Raw genomic sequence first — 25,194 nt, 5'->3', positions numbered from 1 at the left:
ATCAAAGGAAGTGCACCCAGTTAATATAGATGAACAGTGCTTTGTTGAGTCAGTTTGGTGTGAGATAAGCACTGCGAAAGGAAAAATAAGAGTAGGAGTGTGTTATAGGCCTAATGACTTGAATGAGTACAATGAACAATTGTACAGAGAAATAGAGTAGGCCAGTAAATCAGAATGTCTTATAATGGGGGATTTTAACTTCCCAGATATTGACTGGAACTTGTGGGTTGGTCACTCACACACTAGTCAGACTTTTGTGGATTTATTGGATGATTGTTTTCTGCAGCAGCATGTTCGAGAGGCAACCAAAGAAAGTAATACTCTTGATCTGGTTATCAGCAGTGATCATTCGTGTATTAAGAATTTGCAGATAAAGGAACCACTAGGTGGCAGTGATCACAGTGTGCTGAAGTGGGATTTACTCAAAGAGGTAACTACCGTCAGGGGTAAAAGAAAGGGTTTTTGCTTCCGTAAAGGGGAGTACAGTGGTCTCAGACAGTTTTTAAATTCTGTACAGTGGGATCAACTGACGATGTTACAAACAGTAAATTTTAAGTGGGAAGCATTCAAAGAATTAATCGTGGAAGCTACTAGACTTTATATACCGATTAAGAAATATCGTTCAAGGTTTAGGCCTAAATGGTTATCAAATGAACTAATGAGATTCGTGACAGAGAAGAAAAATGCATGGGATGCATATAAATTATCAGGTGACACAGAAGCCTGTGGCAGATATAAGCTAGTCTGTAATCAGGTCACAAAGGAGGTTCGGCAGGCGAAGGCGGATTACGAGAAATCTTTGGCAAAAGATGCTAAGAAAAACAGCAAGGATTTCTTTACTTATATAAACTCTAAAAGGAAGGGGATGAATATGATTGGTCCACTTGACATTGATGGTTCGACTGTTGATGATCCTGCTCAGATAGCAAACAAACTGAATGAGTATTTTGCATCTACATTCACACGTGAGGAATTATTACAATTTGAAAATGGAAGAAGGTTATCAAATTGTAGCAGTGTGCTTAATGATTTTGTAATAACTGAGAGCAAAGTAGAGGAGAAATTGTTGAAGTTAAACATAAGAAAGGCACTGGGGGTGGATGGGATCTATCCAGTTATTTTAAAGGAGGCGGCAAAGCAACTAAGCAAACCCTTAGCCATAATTATGAGAGCATCCTTGGACTCAGGGGAGGTTCCCACGGACTGGAGATGTGCAAATGTATCCCCAATTCACAAAGGGGGATCGAAGGGTGACACGAGTAATTACAGACCAGTTAGTTTAACTTCTGTTCCGGGTAAAATAATGGAGTCGCTGGTTCAAGATGCATTGCAGGATCATCTAGACAAGACTGCAGCAATAATTCAAACACAGCATGGGTTTGTTAAGGGAAAGTCTTGTCTGACAAATTTGATTGGTTATTATGATGTGGTCACAAAGGAACTGGATGCAAAAAATAATTTTGATATCATATACTTGGATTTCAGGAAAGCTTTTGACACTGTTGCGCATGGAAGACTACTGTACAAATTGGAACAGAATGGTATTAAGGGTAAGTTGCTACAATGGATAAAAGGATGGTTAAGTGGGAGAAGACAGAGGGTGGTAATCAATGGGTGCTGCTCTTCGTGGACTAATGTTATTAGTGGAGTCCCACAGGGTTCGGTGTTGGGTCCACTGTTGTTTTGTGTATTTATCAATGATATTGATGAAGGTATATCAGGCTTAATGTCGAAGTTTGCAGATGACACAAAGGTTGGCAGGGTTGTTAATGACAGTAATGGCAGTGTGCTACTGCAACAGGATCTAGATAATTTGGGCAGATGGGCTAAGAAGTGGCAACTGAAGTTCAACCTTGACAAATGCAAAGTGCTGCATATGGGCAGAAGTAACCCCAGAGAAACGTACCAACTGTGTGGTACTACACTTAAGGTGGTAGAAAAAGACCTGGGAGTAATTGTGCAGTCAGATATGAAGTTTTCTGAGCAGTGCAGACAGGCTGCTAGGGCGGGTCATGGGGTTTTGTCAATGATATGTAGGAATTTTGCTAGCAGGGAAAAGGAGGTGATTGTCCCTCTGTATAAGGCAGTGGTCAGGCCACGCCTTGAGTACTGCGTACAGGTCTGGAGGCCTCATTTTAGGAAGGATGTAGATTTGCTTGAGCGTGTACAGAGAAGAGCAACACGATTGGTGAGGGGAATGAAGGGATTCTCTTACCAAGAGAGGCTTAAGTTCTGCAAATTGCAGTGGCTGGAGACTAGGCACAAGCGCGGTGATCTGATTGAGGTCTATAAGGCCTTGAATGGGTTGAGCACGCTGAATTCTGATGGGATCCTTCCACTTGTTCAGATTACCAACCTACGGGGACATAAGTTCAAATTAAGAAAGGACAGATGTAGAATAGATGTGCGGAAATTTGCCTTTAGCCAGCGGGTGGTTAATTGCTGGAACAAACTTCCATCTGTCGTTGTGGAAGTTGATAGGTTAAATAAATTTAAGGAGGAACTGGACAGGCATTTGGAGGGAATGGTGTGATTTTTTTTTTTTTTTTTTTTGGCTGATGCTGCATAAGCTCCTACACTTGCTTTCTTGCATCATGTGCCACTACTACTACTACTACTACTACTATTAAGTGTAATAGAAGTCATTCAGTATCCAGTAAATTTCACAATTTAAACTTAAATCTTACACAAAGTTAAATGTGCGCCTCCGTAGCCAGGTGGGAAGGAGCAGCAGTGTGTAGCACGCGCTTCTTGATTAGACCGGGGTTCGAGCCCGTCACCACCAAATACGGAGGATGCAGAAAGGTCAGGAAATGACCACCGCATATCCCGGAGCAATATGGCCTTAGTTGCTAATGCTCCTAAAAACCGAATAACAACAACAAAGTTAAATGTGAATTACATTATAATTTTGATTTAATGATCTACACTATCCCACCTATGCCTTTCTTACAACATTTAATACTCCATGAGTGTTTTGTGCAGTTAATGCTATAAATTTGTGCCACCTGGGTTCATTAGGAGTCCTGTGTTCTTTGAAACTGTGTTTTAGGATATTCTTGTTTTGTATAATTCAGTTGATGGGTGTAATTCAATTCACTGATTTTTGGCATGCCAAAATCAGTGAACTGAATTACACCCAGATCAGAGAATTGGTTTGTGCAAGTCATTGATCCACATAGTTTTCATAATTTATGCTTATTACTGCAGCTGAAATTTTTGTTTCATTTTTGAAAGTGAACACTGTAGCAGTTAAAGGTAATTTACTTTGATCTCGGATTAAAGAAAAAGTAGTTTTAGGATGAAAACCGGGTCAGCATCTCTTGTAATTTCAAAGTGTTGTTGTACAGTACGTGTCTAGGCTATTGTTAAATAATGCAATTATTGCAATATTTGTATCTAGGTTGATTATGCATCTAACATTTAGGGTAACTAATTAAAAATACATGCTTATTTAATTTACAGAGGGAAAGGTGGAAGTATCCAAAGAAGGAAAATTTTTATGCAACTTAGGTCCTGGAAAAGTGTTTGGAGAATTGGCCATATTGTACAATTGCACTCGAACAGCAACAGTTAAAGGTAAATTTACTTTGATCTCAGATGAAAGAAAAAATAAATTTATTGTATATGAGAAATATTTGAGGATTTGCTATCTAATTTTTTTGCTATAGTGGATTCCCAAAAAGTATTTCCACTTAGGGCCTTAAAAATACTAATTTTTAGGACCCTAAAGTTGAAATACCAAAGTTTTCACACTCTGTATTGACCTGTTTCACAGTCTGTTTTTGCACTCTGTATAATATTAAAATCTGACATATCAGATTTTAATATTATATCGGTCACAACTGGTTTACATTATGTTAAAATATCATCTGCAAACATATCTTTTTCTCTTAGCATCCCAAGACTTTCATGACATAGACGTTAGGGATTATTATATTTTTCTTAATTTGCTTAAATTGTTCTCCATTAATACAACTACTAAGTTTTGTATTTAGTAATTTTTTGTTTTTAGCTATTAAGGATTGCAAACTATGGGCTATCGAAAGACGGTGTTTTCAAACTATCATGATGAGAACTGGTCTAGTAAGGCAAGCAGAATACACAGATTTCTTGAAAAGGTAAGTAAATTACTTGAGCTATTCACAAAGCTATACAAAGTGAATAAAAAAAAATGAGCCTTTGTTGCATTGTTTTGCTAATATTAATTTGAAATGCAACTTTTGCTTCATGATACAATATTATGAAGTAACTAGCTGATTGGTAATACATTGCTTCAGTATTTAATTTCTTCAAATCTAATTGCTAAGAATACAGCAATACCCCGCATAGCACTAATAATTGGTACCGAAACTATTCTGTGTTATGTTAAACTGTGCTGATTGAGGTATAATTATTATTAGCCATATGGTACAAGGAAGCCTGAGGCTTATGCTGTACCAGGCGAGAGAGAGAAAGTAAAAGGGAATCACCAAGAAAGAGAAAAATGATGATATCCAGCTCAGAACCTTGGGTGAGCCAAGCCCATACTCACCAGATGTGAGCCCCTGGGGAATATAATGGGTCTTAGTTAAATTTAGTTGAATGCGTAGCAGAGAAACAGTCTATAATCAAATTATAATAAATCTATAAACAATTTGCACTTGATAGCTAATTAAAAGGATTTGAAATAAAAAAAATATTGCAAAAAATTTTTTAATAAAAAGGTAACATCATGAGAGATGAGAAAAAAAACTTTAAAAAAGGCGGTTGTTTATTTAAGTATTTCGATAATGAAGTCTGGCGAAGTCATCTCTTCTTTTCTCATCATTCAAGTCTTTGTAGCATCAAATCCCATCTTGTAAAATTTGCTGTACCTTGATGCTATGTTCAACATTCGGATCTCCATTCATAATAGCCTCGCAGGCCATGTCAACCCCCTGAAAAACTTTCTCCAATTCTTCTGTTGAAAATACTTTTGGTGCCACTTCAGAATTGTTTTCCTCTTCTTCATATGCAGTTTGCTCATCAATTTCAAGGAGAGTTGCATCATCTAAGTCACTTGCATGTGAGTCAGTGCAGTCACATACATTGACAGTGTCCAAAGTTCCAAATCCCAAGTCTTTTCCGATCTTCACAGTGTCTTTAGCAGTTGTTTGAACTTGCAATTCAAAACCAGTGAAATCGTTTACCAAATGGGGCAAAACATACTGCCAAATGGAATGCATGGCATTGGCAGTGATTTCTAACCAAGATGCAGATATATTTTCGATCATATTTAAAAGGGTAAAAAATAAATTGTGAAATGAAAAGTTTGAAAAGCTGTCATGTCTTCGCATCAAGATGAAATTAAGAATACTGAAGACTGTTGCACATTGCAGCTGACTGCCTGAGGGGAGCTATTGTCACATGTGCATGTGAGACAATAGAGTTGGCACCGCAGCATATATGTACTGTACCTAGGCTATGACAATGCAGCATATATGTAGAGTACGTGTCTAGGCTATTGAATGAGTTTTAATGTGTACAGTAAATTTTCGACTTAAACTTAATTGAAAACTGTGTTATAGTGAAGCCGTGCTAAATGAGGTATTGCTGTATACATATTCTTAGCAATTAAATATACAAGATGTAGCTAGAAAGTTCCAGGAATGGCTACACTAAGGAACTGCCCTTGCAACCAGTGATAAAACTACCAGTGCACATTATCTCACATTCTTCATCTGTTGTTACAGTGGTCATAAGTTGTGAATTTGTTGTGTGTTTCACAGTGTTGTATTAATTAAATTAAAGTTAGTTTTTGTTTGAAATATATACATTTGAAAAATTTATGGAACAGCACCTAAACCTAAAATTGAATTGAGAAAAATTCCTACCAGAAGTTATGAATTGTTATAAGAAGCTTATGGGAGCCTATAGTTTTGAAGGGACATTTTTATGAGAAAAGAAAGCACTATGATTCCAACTATTTTATGATAATGAAAAATGCAGGAACTTGTTTGTAGTCGTTTGAACCAATCAGAAAATGGCTATCCGAATAATTGAGGATAAAGCATCCATCTTGAAATGGAGGAGGTCTATGCAAAGTTAATATCAAAAAACTTGACTCATGGCCAACAACTGAGTCAAGAACAAATTTGCATTTGACCCTTTGAACTAATTTCTAGAGGATCAAACTTTCTGGATAATATCATCATGAGATAAAAGATGGATATTTCAGTATGATCCTAAGACAAAAATGCAGAACAAACAATGAACAATGGTGAGTTTTCAAAGGCCAAAAAAATCAAGGATGGGCAAATTTGTTGTTCACTCAAAATTAGTTCCCCTTTAAACTTTCAATCAGATATTTTTACCTTCAAGTTCTGATATGTTTGAGAGAAAAGATGTTGTGGAGATTGCATCGATGAGGTGGTGGTACATCCCAACAGTTTACCAGCTCACACTGCATTATTGTTGAATAAGATCATTTGGATAGAATATCCTAATTCTAAGTATCCCATCCGTTCCCAAATATCAACACTTTGCTGAAAGGAATACATTTTGTCCTTAGAGGAAGGCCTGGCAGCATACAAGGTGTGGCAATAAAAGTTACATTTTTCTTTATGTCCTCAAGATCCTGAAACTTCTTTCCTTCGAGGGCTGTTTTCACCTTTGGAAAGAAGAAAAAGACTGCTGGTGTTAAATCAGGAGAGTAGGGTTGATAGTTGTACAATGCCATGTTTTGTCAGAAATATCTTCACAAGGGCTGAATGGGTTGGGGCATTGTTGTGCAACAAGAACCACAACATTGAAATTGCTGCCTCATCCAGGAAATGTGCTTTAGTAGTCTTTGAAGCACCTGTACATAGAATGTAGCATTGACTCTCTCCCTTTCAGATACAAATTCTTTGTGAATCACACCCTATTTGTCAAAAAACATGATCAGCATCATCTTTATTCTGGACTTCTGTAAACAAAACTTATTGGGTTTTGGTGAGGATTTTGGAGTCCACTCTGACATGCATGCCTTGACACTTCATCTCTGGGTCATACTGAAACAACCAATACTCATCTCCAGTGATGATATAGTTGAGAAAATTAGGATTTTCTTAACAAGTCTGGATTGACAAGTGTTTGCATGATGACACTGTCACTTTTGCTCCTCTGTGAGGCTGTGTGGCACAAATTTTGCACAGACATGCCTTTTCTCTAGATCTTCATGCAGAATGTGCCAGATCATCTCCTTATTCATATCCAACTCATCATGCATTATTCTGGGGGCCAAGCAACAATCTCTTGCCACAATTTCCTGAAGTTTTGAACTCTATTCTCATTTTGAGAGGTTGATGGATGCTCACTTCTTGGATTATTGCAACATCTTTGAACTGCTTGTACCATTCAACGACACTGGTTGAATGGTACAAGCGGTCACCATAAACACTTTTTAACATTTTTATTTTCAAGCTCATTGAATGCAACCACATCAGCACCAGTCTGGGAATTTTATTGCCACACCTCGTATGTTGAGGATATTAAAATCAGTATATTAAAAGAAATCAGAAATGTTTCCAATTGTGGCAGAAGAGAATGCTTCATATAACACTGTCCAAGGATCTTTGAAAGGGATGAAGCCAAATTATTGACAGATTCAAATTTAATTTAACTTATTTAATAAGTTAGTTTTGGAACTTTCTAGCCATACTTCATACTAGAGATATAAGAATCTCATAAATCTGATTTGTGATTCACATGAACCATTTCATTTTAATGAAGTCTTAATGTACTTTAGAAGACTTTTGTCCTTTCATTGTATGGATCTCTTGTATATCTGGAACTATGATTGAGAAGACAAAAAAATTATCTTTGAAAGCACTAGTATATTTTTAAATTTTATTATTTTTTTAAAGATATTTACCAATTGTAAATATTCTTGTTTCTGTAAAATTTGGTAATTATAGATTTTTTGAGTCTACTCCAAAAATAGTCTTAGAATTTGAGGCTATTTACAAGAAAAATGAAAATGAATTTATCTTAAAAATATGTAAGATATTGATTTCAGTCACTCAGAAATAAGCCCTAAGTATGTGTTAAATTTAATTACATTTAAACCTTATTGCTGAGTGTTGGAAATCAGTTGTGCTTGTTTGTTTATTAATTAACCAGTAGTAATATGATAACATTAGTGGTTCCACCTTCCTTCATAGCCGACCGGGCTAGCCGAGTGGGTAAAGTACCTGCCCGGCAACCCAAAGGTCGCGGGTTCGATTCCCGCCTCTGGCTTGGATCAAAGTACTGCAAAAACCTTGGGAGGTGCAATATGGCCACAGAAGCCGATGCGCCAACAACTATCAAATCAATCAACCTTCCTTCATAAAACATTTTTTGTTGCCGAAATAACTCCATAAAATCTATTAAATTTGTTCTTCATTGTTATTAGTATTTTTTGGAGAAAAAAGTAATTGGGAATGTAAAATGTTCATTTTTAATAAACATTTTTCATCCTATTATCTATAAGCTTCTGTTTCTCCTGCTTTTAAATTTACAGAGAATTTTTATAACTGGTTTGAATGGTTCTATGTAGCCTTTTAATTTCCTTCCAGGATTTCATTAAGATCACTGTGGTTCTTTATTTTTTTATATAAGCATTTTATACTTCCAGATAGCAGCATTTATCATACCTGGATGTCTGTGACAAGCTTCGGGAACCTAGTGCTATTTGTGTATAAATAGAACAACTACTACATTCAAATCATTGGAAATGTTTTTCTTGCAACTTAGAAGATACTCAAAGTTCATGTGATTCATGTGAACTGTATGATGTGCAACTGGAATTTTTGCATTATACAACAAAATAGCTTTTAAACTTAATTGTAGTTTTCAGTGGCCTGACATTTTTCTCTGGGTGATGCTCATGATTTCATGAGTATCACCCAGTAATTTCATTAGCCAATTCATATTGTTATAATTAGGTTTCTGTTCAAAGAAAAAGTCAGTGAATTCTTTCTTACAAAAAAAAAAAAAAAAAAGCAGCGTGTGTGACCCTGTATGCACGAAAGATGTTTTATTTTATGTGAAAACATCTATGGCAGCACTAGAGTAAAACTGTTTAAATTTTTGAATGGTTTGATTGACACTTACTTATGCCACCTAGAAGGTTAATGTTGATCAAAATCTTGAGAAACAGATTTTATTAAAGTCTGTATTTTATTCTTGCATAAGATTACTACCCCCTTTCTTGCATAAGATTACTACCCCCTTTCTTGCATAAGATTACTACCCCCTTTCTTGCATAATATTCTGCTTTTATTCTTGCATAATATTACTACCTGCTGCTTACTCTTCCGGATCAATGTTAGTGACTGAGTTAGCATCATTTAACAAGTCGTGTCATTTCCCTATCTTAGTATGAACTTACTCTATTGAATCAACTATCTACTCTACCGAATCAATGTTAGTGACTGAGTTAGCATCGTTAGTGCCATTTAGGAAGTGACATCATTTGCTTAATTTAAAATATAACAGCCACCTAATAGGAAGTGACGTCAATTGGTCATTTCCATAAAAAAATTTCGTTAACAATCAATTGCGTCATTTCCATTACTGTAAGAAAATTTCATTACCAATCGACACCCCAACACACAATAGATTTTACTCCCACAACATTCATGTGACTTGGTGTGCCACCTCATCTTGCCTGATAGTAAAACAATTACTAAAGTTAACCTTTGGTGCTGATCATTTAGTTTGCAGATATTTTTCTCATGAATCCTAAGACTTGACACCAGTGTTGTATAGCATTAGCATTAATAGTGGCATATGATGCAAGAAAGCAAGCTTATACAGCATCGGCCAAAAAAAAAAAAAAAAAAAAAAAAATCATCCTAAAATGAGGCCTCCGGACCTGTATGCAGTACTCAAGGTGTGGCCTGGCCATTTCCTTATACAAAGGGATAATCAACAAGACTCCATGAGCTGCTTTGGCAGCCTGTCAGCACCACTCTGAAAACATTCATATTTGACTGTACAATTACCCCCAGATCTTTTTCATTCTCCTCTTTCCTGAGTGTAGTAACACACGGTTGGTACATTACTCTGGGGTCACTGATAGCCACATGCAGTACTTTGCATTTGTCAATGTTAAACTTCAGTTGCCACCTCTCAGCACATCTGCTCAACTTTTCTAGATCCTGTTGCAGTAATGTGCTGTCATTAACAACCCTACCAACCCTTGTATCATCTGCAAACTTGGACATTAAGCCTGATATACCTTCATCAGTATCATTGATAAATATAGAAAACAACGAGCCCAACACAGACTCCTGGGGGAGTCCATTAATAACATTAGTCCACGAAGAGCAGCATCCATTGATGACCACTCTGTCCTCTTCCACTGATTGACTTGGCATATTATAGCCTTAGACACTAATGCATCATAAAATCTTAAAACAACCAACCAAATCTCTTACTCAACTATCCCTTTATCCATAGCAGCAACTTGCCCTTAATGCCATACTGCTTCAACTTGTGCAGTAGTCTTTCATGTGCAACAGTATCAAAAACTTTCCTAAAATCCAAGTTTTTTTTTTTTTTTTTATGAAAACCCTAAACACAAGAAGTATTAGAACCTATAGTACTTAGTATTGTGCTTGGGTTGTAAGTTGAGAAGACGAAAGAAGATATTTGTTGACATAACCCCAGGGACTCACATCTGGTGAGTATGGGCTTGGCACACCCAGGGTCCTGAGCTGGATATCACCATTCTTCTCTTTCTTGGTGATTCTCTCTCTCTTAGGGTAACTTAGAATTTTTTTTTTTTTTTTTTGGCTGGTGCAGCAAAAGTCTCAGGCTTCCTTGCACCATATGCCTAATAATAATAATAATTAGACTTGAACTTCTATAGACTGTAATTTTCAGGAAATACGTATGAAGGAAGGCTCTTCCAGAAAACGGCAGTTGAATGAATAAACAAAGAAGATGAAAAGTTGGTTCTGTGAGTTTGAAGTTGGACAGTAAATGGATGTTGGCAGCACGTGTTTGGACTGTTTTGAAAGAGAGAGTGGGAATTATAGAAGCCAATTCAGAAGAACAGTATCCATGGAAGTATCTGTAGAAAAAGCATGCAGCAGAAACAGTACATCTATGAGACAGCGAGTGGAGAGACTCTATTAGAGAGGAGTCATTAATTATCCTAATTGCCCTCTTCTGAATGGAAGCTAGAAGCCTGAGAGAGGTTTTGGGGGCACCGCCCCAGATATGGGAACAATATTCCTTGGTAGGGCGGATTTGCAATTTGTACAGAGTGAACAGCTGTTTGGAAGAAAAGTAATGCCAAGAGCGAAAGAGAAATCAAGTTTTTTAGATGCATAGGAAGCAATATTTTTAATGTACTTGTGCCAAGAGAGATTAGAAGTCAGGGAATCCCAAAAGAGATATCATTTTGCGTAAATATCGGAGTGTCACCAAAGGTAAGCATATGTGCAGAAAAATCATTTTTGCGAGATATAAGACAAGACTGAGTTTTAGAAGGATAGAAATCAACTAAATTGTCTTTTCCCCACTGGAGAATTACCTGGAGATCGCATTTAAGGAATTGGTAGCAGATATTCGAGAAGTTGAAGCTGAATGAGCAGGGCAAGGTTTCTCAAAATGGAAAGTGGAATGCAATGTGCTATCATCAACAAAACTATGGATAGGATTTCCATTAAATGGAAGAAGGTCATTAATATACAAGAGGAAAAAAAGTGGGGGAAAGAACTGAACCTTGGGGGACACCAGCATTATTGGAGAAGTTAGAAGACAGAGAGCCATCTACCATCACCCTCAGTGAGTGATCGGAGAGAAAGCTGGATAACCAATTACAAAAAACAGTTGGCAAACCATAAGGTGGAAGCTTGTTTAGAAGACGTTTATGTCAAACATGATCGAAAGCCTTTGAGGTATCAAGAGCAACTGCTTGTGTTTCACCGAACTTTTCCATTGAATTTGTCCATAAATGGGTAACATAAGCCAGAATATCACCAGTGGATCGACACTGGCGGAATCAATACTGGCGATCATTGATCAGACAGAAGGTGTCTAGGTAGTTTAAGAGTTGGCAGTTAATTTATTTCTCCATTACTTTAGAAAGAGTAGAAGTAATTGCAATGGGACGATAATTGGATGGAGGGATTTGTCACCCTTTTTAGGAACTGGCTGGATATGAGCAAATTTCCAAGTAGAGGGAAAAACATCCTTTGGGATAAGAAAGTGAAAAAAGGCAGCAAAGAACAGAAGTAACTTCAGGAGCACAGGTTTTGAGAACAAGTGGAGAAATACCATCAGGACCTGAAGCTTTCTTAGCATCAAGATTCGTCAAAATCCTTCTGACATCCTTTTAACGGAACACCACAGGAGGCATTGAATGGAGCGCGTTGGGAATGGTGGGAGGTGTTTTACCAAGATCATTAATACATGAGTTGGAAGAAAAATCAGATGCTAGCAGGTCAGCTTTTATCCTTGTCTGAAGTTACAATAGAACCATCTGGTTTAGACAGAGATGGGAGCAGAGATGGGCAAAAGTTGCGGCCAATAGCTTTGGCAAGAGAACAGAATGCTTGGCTACCATTAGGGCAAGAAGCAAGTTTTCTACTCTTAGCCTGTTCAAAATCTAGTTTGGACTGATTAATAACTTCTTTACAATTGTTATGAGCTTTGGTGAAGTCAGAAAATGAAACTGGAGAATTGGAAACAAGCGAATTACGATATGCAGTGTTCTTCTCTTGAACAGCCTTAGCACATTTATTGGAAAACCAAGGTTTAGATAAAGGACGAGATTTTAAAGTGGAGTGTGGAATAAAGGATTCCATTCCTACAAGAATAATTTCACTGACACGATCTGAGCAAACGTTGACATCAGAAGTTTTGAAACAGTAATCTGACCAAGGAAAAGAAATCTTGCAGGTCATCCCATTTTGCATTCTTGTATTTTGCATTCATTTTGCTAAATAACACGAGGTTGGGAATATCCATGAGATAAAGGCTCCACTGGGGAAGAGACAATCACCAAGTTGTGATCTGAGATGCCTAAAGGACCACTCACTTCAGCTGTGTACTTAGAAGGGTTGTTTGCGAGAAAAAGATCAAGCGTGTTAGCTGTATTGTTAGGATTGTCCGGTATTCTTGTAGGTAAATGAACAATCTGTGCGAGATCATTAGTAATTGCAAAAGCCTCAGCATCTCGACCAGCTGGGTCGATGTGACTAGAAAACGGAAGCCAGCTGAGCTGTGAACATTAAAATCACCAAGGAAAATTATCTCACTGTTAGGAATGTTGGACTGGAGAAAGTCAAGTTTTAAAGAGAGGAAGTGAAAGAGCTCCAAGTAGTTAGTGGAGTTGGGAGAACGGTAGAGACAACAGATGAATTTGACACAATGAGGTAGAGAGATTTTAAGCCAGAGAAGATCGAAAAGAGGAGATTCCAAATTACCAAGTCTCTGACAGGGAATATCGGAATGGACATATGCACAAGTACCACCTTTGAGGCGAAAGGAATCATACAGCGAATAATTTGGGCAACTGAGATGAGCAGTATTTGAATCAACTGATAACTGAGATTCTGTCAGAAAAAGTACATGGGGTTTGGCAGACTGCAAGTGGAAATGGACATCGTTGAGATTAGAATTGAAACTACGTATATTTGTGAAATGAACTAGGAAGTGTTTGGGAGGTTTAAATCTTTTCACAGATAAGCTTACTCTATTAGTTTGACAATTCATGATGTATTCAATAGTAAGAAAAAGTGTGGGGGGGGGACATGGTGCATGGAGTAATGAAATTTTTGGATATGGCATACATATGGTAAGAATTTACCCAGATCCTTGATGTAACGTGGCCTCGACAATGCCCTCCGCATACACTCTACTCAGACTCCCTCCAGTCACTATCTGGCAGAGTAGAGGTAGTAAGATTATACACTAGCTGATCCGGAAGCCTCCTAAAGAGTTTACCAATAGGTTTTTTCTGGTGTACTAACTAGCGGCCGGCCTGCGAACACCATTTGGGAGCTGTACCCTTGAAATGTAAGCAATTTTCCAAGTACACTGTGAGTGACCTGGGTGGTCACTCACAGTGTACTTGTGCATGGAGGTTATACCCAGGATTACTAACAGTCCCACCATCGTGAAGGTGCAAGCAGAGGATTTGGCTGTCACAGACCATCCGGACTTCACCGAAATTGGGTCCATTTGACTTGAATGTCACTTGAATATCAGTTCCATCAGCATTTTAGACTTCCAGGTATCAAGTACAGCTTGTCTGGCATATCTGAGAGAATGTCTGTGACAACCTCAAGGATCAAAGTATATGATATCAAAATTATTTTTTGCATCTAGTTCCTTTGTGACCACATCATAGTATCTGATCAAATTGGTCAGACAATGCTGTGTCTGAACTATAACTGCAGTCTTGTCTAGATGATCCTGCACTGCTTTTTTAACCAGTGACTCCATTATTTTCCCCAAAACAGAAGTTAAACTAACAGATCTGTAATACTCGTGTTACCTTTCGATCACCCTTTATGAATTGGGGATACATTTGCATATCTCCAGTCTTTGGAATCTCCCCGGAGTCCAAGGATGTCCTCATAATCATGGCTAAGGGCCTACTTACTTCCTTTGCTGCCTCCTTTAATATAACTGGATAGATCCTGTCCACCCCCAGGTGCCTTCCTTATGTTTAACTTCAACAATTTCTCCTCTACTTTGCTCTCAGCTATTACAAAATCATTTAGCTCCTTGCCAGAGTTTGATAAATTTCTGGCATTCCTCTCCCTGAATAATCACCAACATAGATCATAGTACACCAAATAAGAGCAGGTAAACAGTGTGTATTGTCACTGAAACAGATACAATGGATTAACTTGGAGGTATCAAATTGTATCTGTAGTCTAGGACTTTTATTACTATGTTGATTTTGTGGGACTATGCCATACTCCCTCCAATCCACCTCACCCTAATACAGCAGTGGCTTTTGAAATAACATGCCCTGGTGCTGCTCCAGTGGGATAATTTTAGCAATTTGTTAAAATAAATACTTAAAGTTTTAAAAACTATAGAAATATCTAAAAATTATTGTTTTTTTATCCACCACTCTTAATCAAGAAATGATTTTGTACTTTATAGTGTTCCATCATTTAGAGGGCTTAGTGATGAAACTCTTATCAAGATTGCTGATGTTTTAGAGGAGGTGAGTGAACTCTCTATTTATTTAAATGTTTTGCTCCTGTAATTTCATATTTAAAAAAAAATTACTTTATTAAATTGCATATGAATAAATAGTTTTATCAGATTCTGTAATGTTCTTATATGCTTACAAGGGGGACTGTTTCCACTTGTTCACCTCACTCTCCCTCCACCAGTTCTACAAAACAGTCAGTGTAATAAATGTATTTTGCATCTTGATAATACAGTGCGTAGCACACGCTTCTTGATTAGACCGGGGTTCGAGCCCGTCACCACCAAATTCGGAGGATGCGGAAAAGTCAGGGAATGACCACCGCATATTCCCGGAGCAATATGGCCTTAGTTGCTAATGCTCCTAAAAACCAAAACAACAACAACAGCATCTTGATAATTAATTTACAGCAAATTTTGCATTTGGTAGAGATCAGTAAATTAATAATTAAATGATAAATCAGATCCTCAGACTTGTAACTGGCTAATTTTTGGTTATAGGGCTGCCTCAATTGTTGTATGCATAGGTAATCTAACATATTTGCCCTAATTGAAACATGATGATATATCAAAAAGTTGCAGCAATTCCAATGGATTGTGGAAACATGTCACATTCATTTGATATGGTTAAAAGTTGTATTATCCTAGTTGATTGTGAGTTATCTGCATTTTCCTTTGGCAATGTATTATAGGAGCTCTCTATTGCACTAGCCAGCATTTATGCTGGAATGACAGGTTGGCAGCCCAAGACTTCGTTACAGGCAACATTTTAAAATATGAATAAATGTGTGTGTTTGTCTGTACATGCATGTTTTTTTTTTGTTTTTTTTTTAGGAAAATTAATTTCCAAGAAATGGCTGTAATTTGTGAAGTTGTGTGGTTTTTTTTTTTTTTTTTTTTTTGTAACATTGCTGCTATGAGTTTAGGGCTGTTTAAATTAATGAAGAGTTTGTTAAATGATGTTTTGTGTAGAAGCTACTAGAGATTCCAAGGCAAGTTCAGAAAGGGTTACAGATAAGAACCCCACCTTATGGAACTGCTGAAGAGATACAGAAGAATAAACATTATGCATAATTATTGTGGGTAATATGTAAAAATATTTCCTACAAGATTAATTTCAGATCTGACAGAAAATTGACAGTAGGTCTGATGTTGCCAAGCTGTCGGCAATGTGGTGGTGCAGTAGTATATGTGTTTGGCTTGACCATGGCTTGAGCAGTGCCTCCATGGCCAGGTGGGCAGGAGCAGCAGTGCATAGCACACGCTTCTTGATTAGACCGGGATTCGAGCCTGTGACCACCAAATATGGAGGATGCGGAAAGGTCAGGGAATGACCACCGCATATCCCCGGAGCAACATGGCCTTAGTTGCTAATGCTCCTAAAAACCAAATAACAAACAAACCATGGCTTGAGCCTATGATCACTAAATATGGTAATGATCATGTATTCTGTGCCTTGTAAACTTCCCTGAACCTGTGCGGCAGTTTCTGAGTATAAAGAGAAAATTTAATTCAGAAATAATTCTCCATGTTGTCGAGCAAAGTGTTAATAGAGATTCTGCTTCTTAGTTTTGCAGATACTAAGAAAGATCTCATTTAAAACCTTGCATTTTTCAGCCTTGTTCAACTAGAATGTAACTGAGACGTAACCAAACCCTAGACTTTGTTTTTTTGCAATATCTGACTTCGGTGATGTTTTAAAACTTTCAGCTTTGCTTTGCATCGCTAACTGTTCACCATTGAAATCCCAGCTGAGGCTGAGAAGGGTAGGTACCACAACACAAACATGCAAATGCTATCTTTTCAAATGCTATATCTCCTGTATACATGTGTTTTTAATGGAGTCCTATTCACCCAATAATTAAGTTACCTTTAAGAATGTGTGTGCATGATTAATTACATGCAAGAAGCAGGACCACAATACATACTCTTTAATAAATTAAAACAAGGCACGCAACCATATGCTGAATATGCCCCCTTGAGTGATTGCAATTATCAGTTTTCTCCCAATAAACCTATTGTCAAACCAAGTGAATTTCCACTTTTATGTTAAAGTTATGCAATGTCTTCATAACTGAACTGTAACTGCACAATTTTTATGAGATTCTCATCATCCCTTTCTCTATCTGGAGCCAGTATTGGTTAAGGTCCATTCCAAACAGTCCAGACCTCCAAGGTATGAAGGATTTAGTAATTCCTCCACAGAATCTTTGAGAAAGCTGCCAACCTAATGCAAATTAATAACATCCTAACAAATTAACACTGTTCTCACTAGAGACCATCTTATATTCACTCTGCCTTGGCAGACAAGTTACCATCTCCAATTTTTTTGACACTATATTTCAAATTCAAAAGTGTTGTAAATTTGAACTTTCAATCAGACTTAGGATCTCTTGTAAGGAGTTCTGGACAACAGTGATAAAGATGATAAACAAGGCCAGGAGTTTTGCTCTAGCCTTATGTGAGTATTCCAATGTGAAATAAATTACATAAATTTGTATTTGATGAGCTTCTCTTTTTTTTTTTTTTTAAGCATTGCATTCTTGGCCTCAGTGCAAAATGTGAGAAGTGCATCTTTCAGTTCAGGTAGGTATAAAAATATCAATAAAAAAGACATTGATGCCTTCACCATGTTTCTCTTCTTTCATTGTATAACGTTTGATATAAGATGCCCTTGATGAGCAGATCAGGTTGCTTGTTTGTTGCACACCAGGTTTTCATTAGAGAAATAATTATGAAATTTTCAAAGAAATATATCTTGTTCTGCCTTATTGGCCTAATTCTGTACTCATGGAATACTTGAATTTTTGACCACTTGTAATGCATCCTTTTGTGTTAAATGCAGATCTGCATTTAACATGAAAGGATACATATGTGATGAATTTTGTGTTGGTTCCAATTTTATCTGTATAAAGCGTTTAGGGCTGAAGCCTCAAGCGATGGAAAAGTCTAGACTATGTATAAGTATAGTGCAAAAGCATCAATAATACATAGCCAAATCTGAATTAACAGAATGTTAGCAAAGTGGCATCGTTTTAAGTTATATCTCACAACGAGTTGCCATGATATTGCACTACTTCGAATAAGGAACGCTTCACCTGAGGAGAAGACTAATGTTACTTATTCTCAGATGGATACCACCACCCAGACGGCACTGTTTCAGGGCTATTTTGTATATGTGTGGGATAATAACTCGACTATCTACTTGTCCCTATTAGACTTAGAAAAGCAAAAAAGTAAAGGGAAAGTAATAGTAGGAGTGGAAGAGGAAAAGAAACGGTGTAGAAGAATGAAAGGGACAGTAACTCCTTCAACTCACACCACTCAAAAACTCAAACTCCTCGAATAGGCAACGCTTCCCCAGTGGGGAAGGCTGTTGTTACCTATTCTTGGAACTCCGGACATCATCAAGCTCCCCCCCTGGTGCCGTTTCAGGGCTATTTGGCCCTTCTTCGGTGGGTGAATAGGTACCCAAGTGATGCCGTTTCAGGGCTATTTTGTATATGTGTGGAATAATAACTCGACTATCCACTTGTCCCTATTAGACTCAGAAAAGCAAAAAGGTAGAGGGAAAGTAATAGTAGGAGTGGAAGAGGAAAAGAAACGGTGTAGAAGAATGAAAGGGACAGTAACTCCTTTACTCACACCACTCAAAAACTCATAAACTCCTTGAGTAGGCAATGCTTCCCCAGTGGGGAAGACTGTTGTTACCTATTCTTAGAAACTCCGGACATCATCAGGCTCCCCCTGGTGCCGTTTCAGGGCTATTTGGCCCTTCTTCAGTGAGTGGGTAGGTACCCAAGTGATGCCGTTTCAGGGCTATTTGGCCCTTCTTCGGTGGGTGGGTAGGTACCAGAGTGATGCAATGATGGCAAACAGTTATGAAGTAAAACTCCACAATATGAGAAATGCCTGATGGTTTATGATGTGTTTAGACTATAAAGCATTTAGGGCTGAAGCCTCAAGCTATGGAAAAGTCTAGGCTATGTATAAGTATAGTGCAAAAGCATCAATAATACATAGCCAAATCTGAATTAACAGAATGTTAGCAAAACGGCATTGTTTTAAGTTATATCTCATATTGTGAATACCTTCACAACGAGTTGCCATGATATTGCACAACTTCCAATAAATAACGCTTCACCTGAGGAGAAGACTAATGTTACTTATTCTCAGATGGATACTACTACCCAGACGCAAAATGTTAGCATGTTAACAGAATGTTAGCAAAACGATGCCGTTTTGCTAACATTCTGTTAATTCAGATTTGGCTATGTATTATTGATGCTTTTGCACTATACTTATACATAGTCTAGACTTTTCCATAGCTTGAGGCTTCAGCCCTAAACGCTTTATAGTCTAAACACTTCATACACCACCAGGCATCTTTCATATTGTGGAGTTATACTTCATAACTGTTTTGCCATCATTGCATCACTCGGGTACCTACCCACCAAAGAAGGGCCAGATAGCCCTGAAACGGTGGTATCCATCTGAGAATAAGTAACATTAGTCTTCTCCTCAGGTGAAGCGTTACTTATTTGAAGTAGTGCAATATCGTGGCAACTGGTTTTGAAGGTATTCACAATATGAGATATAACTTAAAGTGATGCCGTTTTGCTAACATTCTGTTAATTCAGATTTGGCTATGTATTATTGATGCTTTTGCACTATACTTATACATAGTTTTATTATCTGTATAATCAAACAAGGAAGAGATTCTTGGGGCTGCCTTTATCATTTTGATCTTCTGCATGAACAAACCATCCTCTGTTGTGATGATTGCATTTACTTTTTTTGATGAGGAGGGTGGTTTTATTGCTATTAGGTTTTGAATACATGCATGTATTTATGTGTATCGTTGCAGCCGAGTGATTGACAGTACAGTTCATCTTTGCCAGTCCATAGGCCTTGTGAATTTTCCTCAGAGGCCATAAATTGGGATTTTTGATTTGATCTGCATGTGAATTTGGATAAAATGAGTTAATGGATGAATTTAAACCATTGTAATTACCAACTAGCACACAGCACTGTACATGGAAGGTATTATAACTCACAAGACTGATACTAGGCCCACCAGCTCAGAGGAAGAAGCAAAGTGGCCTTCGAAATGTCAGCTGCCCCTCCCCCCCCTTGTAATTATTGTCTATGTCCATATGGTAGACCACCAAATACGGAGGATGCGGAAAGGTCAGGGAATGACCACTGCATATCCCCGGAGCAATATGGCCTTAGTTGCTAATGCTCCTAAAAACCAAATTACAACAACAACCATATGGTATACATTAGTACATTAAATTTATGTCACTCTCTTAACCCGTAGATAATAAACTTCTAACATTTCCATGCAGTGATATATGTACCAACTTATAATATACTTAATATATTCTAATATTTACTCTAATATGCCCTTAAATGGGTTTAATGAGATTAAACTAATGTACAATTAAGTTGAAGTTGTGGTGGACTGAGAACATTTGCAAGATGTACCCATTTTTGCTGTTGTTTCTGGTCTTTGGGTGCCTGATTTGTTTCAAAGGAATTGTGAGAAGACTTTGGTGTCCTGTGTGCTAATTCAGCAGTCAAGAACTTGTGGCTCTTATTTTGTATATGTTGTGTAAAATAAAAAATCAAATATTTTCCCCATAATCATTGATATGATTGATATGAGCATTTTGCAAGATATTAGTTTATTTGTAAAAAAAAAAAAAAAAAAAATTAAATAAATAAATGTGTAAAGTTATAAATACTAATGAATTATTGGAAAAAGCCTGCCAAAACAGTCTCATCTCATCTGCAAGCTTTATTGTGAAAAATACTCATTGAGTGGAAAATGAATGGCAAGAAAAAAATGCACATGGAATTAGAGAATTGGTATGGTTTGGTGCTCTCTGGATTAACTGCTATTTGTTAAAAGACTACTTGAAAAGATTGAGTTGGGGGGAGATTCTTCTGAAAGGGACTGTGTTAGATTCAACGATTTACAGAGAGGCAAAGGGCGATTAATGCTAGAATTACATATGTTGGTTATTTAACATAACCTTCATTACTTAATTTTGATTAAAAAATTGCAGTAAGTTGTATGCTACTGTATTAAGTAATATTTGACTGTGATATTATGATTTATATATATGAGGTGTGGCAATAAAGTTCCTGACTGGTGCTGATGTGGCTGTATTCAATGAGTTGGAAAATAAACAGAAGTGGTATGTTGTAGCTCAAACTTCCTCCAACAAACGAGGGTACAGAGACTGTCCAGTAAGCCGAGAGTTTTCAAGTAACAACCAGTTTTTTATTAGTAGTGTTAACATTCTGTGTCATGGTTTTGCAGTTGAGCAACAAATGAATATCAAATTTTGCTTTAAACTGTTAAAATTGTCAACATAAATGTATGAAATGTTAAAAACTGTTTATGGTGATGAAATGTTAAGTCATACCAGTGTGTTTGATTGGTATAACTAGTTCAAAGGTGGATGTGAGGATGTTTGCATTGACTCAAGAAGTGGGCATCATTCAGAATTCAAAAGTTTGGGAAATTGTGGCAAGAGATCATCATTTGACCCTCAAAATGATGGCTGATGTGTTGGATGCAAATAAGGAGATAATTCATCAAATTCTACAGGAATATTTAGGTAAAAGGAAGGTCTGTGCAAAAACTGTGCCAATATTACCCAGAGATGAAGTGTCAGGGCAGGCATGTCAGAGTGGACTTCCAAATCTGTACCAAGGTCCAAAAAATTTGTTTACAGAAGTCCAGGATAAAGGTGATGTTGATCATATTTTTCAACAAACGGTGTGATTCACAAGGAATTTTTACCTGAGGGGAGAGTGTCAGTGGTGCGTCATATGTACGGGTGTGTCAAAGAATATTGAAATACATTTCCCGGGTGATCTGCAATTTCAAGAGAAGTCAGCTGGTTCTTGTTGTTTGACAATGCCCCCACCCATTTTTGCACTTGTTGTGAAGACATATTTGATGAAACATGGCATTGTATAGATCAACCATCCACTCTTCTCTCTTGTTCTAGCACCAGAGTACTTTCTCTTTTCCAAGGTGAAAACTCAAAGGAAAGATATTTCACGATCTTGAGGACATAAAGGAAATGTAACTGCCAAACCAAACATCATCTCCTTGGATGCCTTCGATGACTTTTCAGAAGCTTTTAGAATGGTGTAATAAGTGCATTCAATCAGGTGGTGATTACTTTGAATAAAATAAAACTATTTTTGAGTTCCTTCACTTTGTGTTCTTCCTGCACCAGTCTAGGAACTTTATTGCTGCACTTCATATTTATATACATGTATTTAATGCTTACTATACATACTTATATTTAATTGCAATTTCTCTTTTTCAGACTACATATAATCAAGGAGATTATATTATTCGGCAGGGTGCTAGAGGTGATACTTTCTTTATAATTAGCAAAGGGCAGGTAAGTTCAGTTTCTTTATGTACAGTAGAACCTCAGAAATCTGGAACTTTTTGTTTGAATATTTCTCTAAGGATAGTTGACTGTACAAAGGTAGAGGAAAATAGGCTGGCTAGACTTAAAAAAAAAATTACACTTAAGCATTACATTCTAATAATAATTTTTAAACATCAATTTCTTTGTGTTTTACATATTTCCTAAACTATATGTAATTGTTAACACTTATTTGCAACATATGGATTATTCATTTTGCTAGACATTCAGTGCCAGTTCACAGTGTAGTACCTAATAGTACAATGGTAGGTATTTAGTTTTTAAGGTGATTCTATTGCTGCAATCATATTGCACCATTTATACCTTATATAAAAAAATGTTGGAGATTGTAACATACATACTGAAGGCAGCATTCAAACCCACAACCTTTATTTTTTGGGAAAGTATGTTGCTTATTGGACTAATCTGGCAGTATGGATTATCATTTTGGCTTAATGCTGGTGAGTATTTTTCAGTGGAGAATAATACTCATCCACAAATCAGAGCTACTGTATTATCTACTGTATTGTAAAGTAACGAATTTTCCCTGAAATACTTAGGCTATGTGCAAAAAAAAAAATTGGACTTTTTCCAAAACTGGAATGTGCTGTGTCCTTGAGGGTAGTGGATTATACTGTCTGAATGAATGAGCAAATAATAAGCTATCAGCTTATTCTTTGCTCTTCCCACTGAGTGCATTATTATTTCAATTTCAAAATAGAATTTAATATAAATTAATAGTCCAGTATCTTTTGTTGTTTATAATCTGAATTGTCCATATCTAAGAGCCTTTAAGATTTCATAAATTCATTTGAGTTCATAAATCATCATTAATGCCAACTGACAGATACTGCTTCTAGTAATGCTCTTTAATATAAGTACCCGTACATGATGAAGGCACTTTCCAAAGGTGCTACTTCTGTCAGATGGGATCTAACTCTCATATCTTAGGTTCCAGGCTAACATCACAGGAATCCAGGATCCAGTTTGGTTACCGGATTCCTGTGATTTTAGCATTCCCATATTCTGTGACCCATGGAAATGCTTAAGAGGGTTCGGTTCATTCAGCCCATTTTAATTGAAAACAAAAATGACAGACATTCTGAGCAGCTATCCTAAGCAACTTCAGAGGAATACTGATCATTGTGGCATCACATAAATACTAAATTCATCAAGAGGTGTCATCTTAGAAAGTGACTCCCTTGATGTTCCTGAGGTGGAAATCTGCTTTGAACTAAAGTTGCAGTGAGTGATAGATGCAAAAAGGATTTTCTTGCATAGGGTGGATATTTTAGTAACAACCAGAAATCTCAGCCTTAATGCTAATTCAGTAATAGTTGGGTATCTACATTTCCCAGTAAGGCCACACATCCTTTTGTGGTGTTCTAAATGTCAAAAATATGGACACTTGTGGAAATTTGACACCTTCCCCTGATCTTTAACACTGTCATTAAGGAAAATAAAAAACAAAAATGGGACTGAACACTGATCCTCGAAGGACTCCATTTGCTACACTGGTCCACCCTGAGGTATGTCCTTTTTTGCCTACTCTCTGCCTCCTATCTTTTAGCCAGTCCTTGTTCCATTGAAGGATATTACTGTTAACCCCAATTGGTTCTAGTTTTTATAATAGTTTTAATGGGGAACTGTGTTAAAAAGCTTTACTGAAATCATGGTAAATAATGTCAAATAATTCCCACGTTCAGATTCTTACATTAGAATGTGGATTCCATCGAAATAGTGATGAAATCAAGGTCCTCCTGTATAAGTATGAGCTAACATGTTTCTGATTACAGGTGATATATTTAAAGGCAAATGAGTAAACCCATCTTTGCATAATTGTACTGTCATCCAGACCTGCCTCTCAAAAATATGGCCTCCTGACTTATGACAGAGGAGGCATTGCCATCCTTATGGAAAACCATAGTTCCTTTCAACTTACACCACTGACACAGAGGCAGTAGCAGTTCTTCTCACAGTAGGGTTCTTCCTAACTGTTTGCTCAGTTTATTTGCCACCTGGGATTGGCATCTCTCAGGGACACCTTGATGATCTCGTTAAGCAATTACTATTCCTTGTTCTATTACTAGAGGATTTCAATGGACATTGCATAATAATCTGTGGGTTAGTGCTTCTGATGACAGTGGGATGGGGCCAGATTGCAGGTCAGATGCTTGAAAAAATGACCTTTCCCTTCTAAGTGTAAATGCCAATGTTTTTTTTCCACAAGTTTATCTGTTTGTTTATTGCTGTTAATTTTGCATTCCGTTCCCCTTTAAATGGAACCACTCAATATGGAAGCAATTACCTCCCCATGATATCCACTCTTTGCAAGCAGAAACCATGTCATCTGTTGAGAACATTACGGTAGAAGATTGATATCTTCTCCAGTGATGTTCACCTGAATGCCTTTAAACTGCTGACAGAGTTTTCAACTACCAGTCAGCCAGGAAAAAATCAGTGATGCAGTTAGTATATCACAGAAAGGATTATCTAAGCAACAGCATTTGCAAAGACATCCACTCTGTTTCCACTATTTTCAAAACTATGGTTGAAGGCA

General features: G+C 37.1%; 1 protein-coding gene across 4 annotated transcripts in view; it reads left to right on the top strand.

Annotated features, from left to right (window-relative positions):
* for (cGMP-dependent protein kinase for) overlaps positions 1-25,194 on the top strand; it is a 353,560-nt gene that overhangs the window by 185,938 nt on the left and 142,428 nt on the right. For all 4 annotated transcript variants that reach the window (XM_090378024.1, XM_090378025.1, XM_090378023.1 and 1 more), the window contains exons 3-6: positions 3,466-3,579; positions 4,016-4,121; positions 15,121-15,184; positions 22,527-22,604. In XM_090378024.1, the coding sequence (XP_090234150.1) occupies positions 3,466-3,579; positions 4,016-4,121; positions 15,121-15,184; positions 22,527-22,604 (362 nt within the window). The remainder of the gene's footprint in view (positions 1-3,465; positions 3,580-4,015; positions 4,122-15,120; positions 15,185-22,526; positions 22,605-25,194) is intronic.

Source organism: Mastigoproctus giganteus, chromosome 7, assembly GCF_048544385.1.
Source record: "Mastigoproctus giganteus isolate SK-2022 chromosome 7, ASM4854438v1, whole genome shotgun sequence".
NCBI classification, from domain to species: Eukaryota; Metazoa; Arthropoda; class Arachnida; order Uropygi; family Thelyphonidae; genus Mastigoproctus; species Mastigoproctus giganteus.
Note: the sequence above shows the minus strand (reverse complement) of the source record. Positions and strands in the feature narration are given on the sequence as shown.